General features: G+C 42.6%; 1 protein-coding gene across 1 annotated transcript; it reads right to left on the bottom strand.

Moving 5' to 3' along the window:
* Positions 1–3,141: 3,141 nt before the first annotated feature.
* LOC124795294 (plasminogen receptor (KT)) lies at positions 3,142–4,676 on the bottom strand. The gene has a single exon (XM_047259251.1). It carries the CDS (start codon positions 4,447–4,449, stop codon positions 3,988–3,990), a length of 462 nt encoding a protein of 153 aa, XP_047115207.1. The 5' UTR covers positions 4,450–4,676; the 3' UTR covers positions 3,142–3,987.
* Between the last annotated feature and the right edge of the window lie 870 nt (positions 4,677–5,546).

The raw sequence follows: 5,546 nt of genomic DNA, 5'->3' as shown, positions 1-5,546 counted from the left end.
TAAACACTCAAAGGCCAAATAAAAAATAAAATAAAAAAAAACTCTGGGAGGAAGCTGGTGACGTCATCGTCTGGCGTCGTCACGGATGACGTCATGTGCGCCCGTGTTCCCGCCCCGATTGTTGGCACGGTTCCTGTAGCAGGAAAGCGCCGGGCGCGTGCGCAGTCCGTGACGTCACGCCCACTCCCGAGAACTTCCGCCTCCTCTCTGAGTGTCCGGTGTTGTGCCAGGGCGTATCGATACGCCGGCCGTGTCCCTCGAGCGGGCTGCCGACCTTGAACTGAAGGGGCCGTGCAGCGCGATCGCTAGCTAGGTGCTCACCCTTACGTAATAACCGCAGCGCTATTTTTGATGCGACCGTCACGTGCCACAGCGCAGGGCGCAGCCCACACTGGCCTTGCCCATTACCTGCTGTTCTTTTCCACTGTAGGTCCCTCCAGTAAATATAGTTTCAAAGTAATGTAGAACAGAGTTGGAGACGCAAATCAAATTCAAAATTTTAAGGCTTTCGTGGCCACTTGTTGACAAACTGCCTATTGGCTCCTGTCTCGGGTTCTTCGGACGACGTTCATCTAATGATTTTACTGACGTTTCACCAGCACGAGTGGCTGGCATTGTCAAAGCTTCACCCTCCATTGCCGGTGGGGGAGCTCCCCCAGCTTTGACAATGCCAGCCACTCGTGCTGGCGAAACGTCAGCAAAATCATTAGATGAACATCGGCCGAAGAACCCGAGACAGGAGCCAATAGGCAAATCAGATTCCTAACACAATTGACAGTTCGCCTTAAGCGCATAATACTTCTTTTTAATTTTGTTTTAATTATCGATGCAGTACATCAAAGACCGATAGCCGTTACAAGCCCATTATTGGAAGTGCTGATTCGGCATCAGGCGCTTTTTTTTTATTGTCTTGCCCTAAATTGAAACTGCCTCGAAACTGTCTCTTCATTTTTCGTTTCATTAAAATGTGCCTCTAATTACCTTCTTTTCAATTTTTCCGTCTGTTATTCCGCATAAATACAAGTGTTTGAGCATCCGTGGCGTCTTCTTAATCTTTTAGTATGTATGGCTTCTTTGGAGTGAGCATGACGCTTATCAACGTAAGTGGCTTTTATGTTTCCTTATTATGACTTACTCATTTCCGTTAGGCAAACTTACTAAGCCTATGCTGCTGTACTGCGAATCTGGAGCTAGCAAAACTGGAAAGAGGTATAAAAGGAAGGGCTTATTTGAATAGTGGTATAAGTCCATTTTTGATCATTCTGAGATACAGAGTACTAAAGGTAAATGAGCGCTTAAAAATCTGCAGTTGAGATACCAGAAATATTCAAGTTTATATACTTGAATATTTGTCATAAAAAAGGATGACGATATGCGAAGGCGATGAAAAAAGAAGTCTCAGGGGTTGTGAGACTGCCAAGAAGTCCGATGAATTCGTAAGAATCTTCAACGTTTTTAGTCGTGTCTTCCACAGTTGCGTGTAATATTACGGTATATATAATTTTTACTTATGGACCGTCTGCTGTGCTGTGGAATGTGGGAAAAAACCGCAAATTGGCACTCATAAGAAGAACACCAAAAATGCAACAGAAGCGTAATGTGTAATAAACTGTCCACGTAACCTGTAAGTACAGTTCAAAACATTACTACTTAATAGGAAATACCAACCACCAGAACTGTTTATAACCTATAGGCACAGTGACAAAAAATGTAAATTAAATAGCTAACATATGTACATATTCCAGGCCACTGATGATGCCTTGCAGAAAATAAAGTCGAAACGCGTATGGCACTAAAATTTTGTTTTATTCAGTTGCTGTCAGACGGTCCATAAGTAAAAATTATCAATATATCGTAAGAATCTGTATAACATTTAAGTGAATAACTGTAAAGAAGAATATAAGAAGGTGAGTTACACAATACTAGAATATTTCTGGTATCTCAACTGCTGATTTTTCAGCGCTCATTTAACTTTAGGACCTCAGAATGAACAAAAACGGGCTTGTACCACTATTGAAATAAGCCCTTCAAATAGTGTCACAAAATAATGTATGCAAGTCTAAAGAATTTGTTTAACTCACCTTCTTATTTTCTTCTTTACAGCTATTCATTAAAATGTTATACATATTGTTACAAATTTGTCGGACTTCTTGGCAGTCTCACAACCAGCGAGACTTTTGTTTCATTGCCTTCACATATCTTCTTCCTTTTTTATGACAAATGTAACTGAGTCGACAGCAGAGATACAAACATTCGAGCGTGCTACTATTCGGTAGCAAAACACGTCAGGACAAAAATGTATAAATGTTACTGTAAATCACGAAATCAAACGTATCAATTAACGTCATAGCCGCGGGAAATGTTATGTGTCATCACCCAACAAATAACTGTTACAACGGTTGAGAAATTCTCCCGAATCAACTCTTTTGATAAAATAAAATTTCTCAACAAACAAAAAACAAATTTCCTTGGCATTCAACAGTACATAATATCATACTATCTGGTGTTTCTTTAAAGAGATATTTTAACACGAAGCTATGAAATAGTTAGGTTTACAGTTCACGGTTTTCTTGCTGATGTTGTATACATTTGATATTAATGAATGAATCCGGAGTAAATTTTAACAGATACATAAGCGCGTGCGTCAATGGCATGATATTTCACATTGCAGAACGCTTACTTTTCTCGGGCTTTCATTTTTCCTAACACTGTTTTCTAACAATGATGAACAAAACAAACGTTATTCCAAACAACACGTTTAACACTGGGCGCATGTGGCGCACCACAATAAAAAAAATTGCGTTACTGCCAGAAGTCATTCGCACGCGGCAACATCAAGGACACCGCTCTACCCGTTGGGGCAGGTTATATACAAGCAGGTCAAGTTTGTGTTTCAAATACAAACACTGGAGATCAGCAGGGCAGTCGATACCGTAGCGTAAATCCAACGCGTCAGCCTGCATGCTGACTAATGAATGGCAACAGACAAAACTGCTGTCTGGACGTTTCTGCCTTCTGAATCACACAAACACTTATACAAACATTTGCTGTTTGTGCAGATTTTTTTGCTTGGAATATTCATTAGGCAGCAACACGCTGATGACCAAGTACACGAATTTTGCAACACTAATAAATACGAGATGAAACATGAAACTGTGCTTTTATTGTACTGTTATCTACAGGATACCAATGTAAGAGAACACTGATGTGCTGAATATATTTATTAGTTTAATTTCTGTTATTGTCACGACATTATTCTAAGCACAGTTCATTGTGGAGATGTAGATTTTAATGTAAACATCAAGAGTGGAAAAAGGTAATATGGAGCAGTGGACAGGCATTGACGTGCACGGCAGATAACAAAGAATTTCAGAACAATAAAATTATGCTCGTAAAATATATTTAATAAACGACTTACGAATATATTTCCTTCGTTGTTCACAAGATCTAACTAGATTATATCTGACTACTACACACACTTGTAAAATGATGTGCTCATAAAATAGGTTTAGTAAACTATGTAAGAACCCACTTTAAGAGAGCTACGTACAACATTTTAAACTTCTAAACTCGTATAAAACAACAACAGACGAAATTCAGACTGTATAATATATTTATGCCTTGTCCTCTTGAGTAATAGCTGCCATTCAATAACGTTTAATGTTGTACTTCAATGAGTATAAAAATTCTGTAAGTATAAAAACTACCACTTGTCATGCACTAACAACGAATATATTACAAACGTTACAATTCAACGATGTATGTGAAATTACTTTTGTACGATTTCGACGAAATTTATTGCAAGACGTGGCGATGAACGCCTCCACACAACAAAGTAACTACGAGTACTATAATACTGAATCGCGCCCCTTAGGCACTGCGTGTTTAACTCCCATCAACACACACATGCATTAAATTAGCGAAAGTTGTAAGAGGGAAAGGCAGAATTCGAATTCCGTACAGGAATATTATTGCAAGGAAAAACACTCAGACAGCTGGCACGGACGGATGGAGCTTCTTCTTCTCGCCGTCGTCTAGGCGCGCCTGGTCTATTATAGAGACCGAAGGTAGGCCGCAGGGCAGATCCAGCAGGTCGGCTTCGTGGTTCATTATCATTTCTGCCTCGCTTCTTATGCGGTGCAGTTTGCTCCCGTAAGCCATGTCCGCCTGGTACGCGAGAACGAACGTCAGCGGCAGCAACGGCGCCAACACGCCAGATTTCCTGCTACGCCGGTAGCCCGCCACCATCCCCATGGTAGCCAGGATGTAGAACGAGCCGAACCAGTACAACTGCTCCCTCGCCCGAGCAATCTGCATCGCCATCTGCCGCTCCCGCATGAAATTTTGCATGTGAATATTCCGCTCGACGGCGACTTTGTTCATTTCTGTCATGAACTCCTGGTTCCTCTTTAAGTTCGCGTCCGTGGATCTCGAGATGAAGCCGCCCATTTTACGAGCGTTGCAGCGTTACGCGCGGAGTTACTGCACAGTCGCAAACCGTCGAGAACACTGATTTCAAAACTGCATCGGCTGCTCAGCCCGCGCGCGTACTTGCGATAAGTGATACACGGCAGCGTCGAACACAGACAGCGAAAGAAGTGATGCCACTCGATCAGATGTATCACGCCCGCACCGTTCAGCGCGAAGTGATATGCGGTACTACCTGCCTTAGTGCATCTATCTCGCGCAGGCGCACAACGCGTCGTAGATTCCTTGTCATTGCGCTGCTTATTAGTTACGGAGCTAACGTGTAGATGGCAGTGGCGCAGTGGTTTGCCTCTAGAGTCGATCGTGCCAGCCGTCGGTGTACATAGTTGCGCTTGGCACCGTGAGATAGCACTGGCGTCAAGTTTCTAAGTATTTAAATGTCATTGCAGTCGAATTTCGTATTATTATCGCTATGTTTCGACGGAAGATGTATACATGATCTGCTACACGGTTGCGTAGCCTCATAACGTCGCACCGCTATGTCGACTGCTGTAGCGACAAATGTGTAGCTGAGCGGCGAAATGTGTATAATTCCCTTTTAGGTCATTAACTCAATAAAACACCACGAAACGGCAACAGAATCTGCTACCCAAACGTCACCCCAGCTAATGTCACCGTTATCTGTACGATGTGTATTCGGCTGCAAAAGGAACTGTAGCATGTGTAAATACGTGAAGGAATTTGCGGTGTTCAAATGGATGCCTGCAAAGCGAAGTTCTGTGAAACGTTGCAAAACTGCGAGGCGAGCGCTCTGAAGCAGTGAGTCATTCGGCGCTGATGGGAAAACCGGCAGTCGACGCAGAAACAGTGCACCGGTTTGATGCTACCGGTCTCTCAGGAAGATCTTGCGTCAGAAGTCGGTTTCACGAAATGTTGACTACGCGAAGACGACAAGCGCAAATAATGGGGCGATTATTCCAATAAACATTTCCGTATGTCAGTATTTGTCACTTCATTATCTTCAAAACTTTAGTTTCACGGTCGTTTTGGTAAAACAGAGAGTCAGCCTATCTGGAGCGGGGGAAAACGATTTCTTAAGGTATATAATCAGACCGGGT

This window comes from Schistocerca piceifrons, chromosome 4 (genome assembly GCF_021461385.2).
Source record: "Schistocerca piceifrons isolate TAMUIC-IGC-003096 chromosome 4, iqSchPice1.1, whole genome shotgun sequence".
NCBI classification, from domain to species: domain Eukaryota; kingdom Metazoa; phylum Arthropoda; class Insecta; order Orthoptera; family Acrididae; genus Schistocerca; species Schistocerca piceifrons.
The sequence above is the reverse complement of the archived record's forward strand: the minus strand, read 5'-3'. Positions and strand labels throughout refer to the sequence as shown.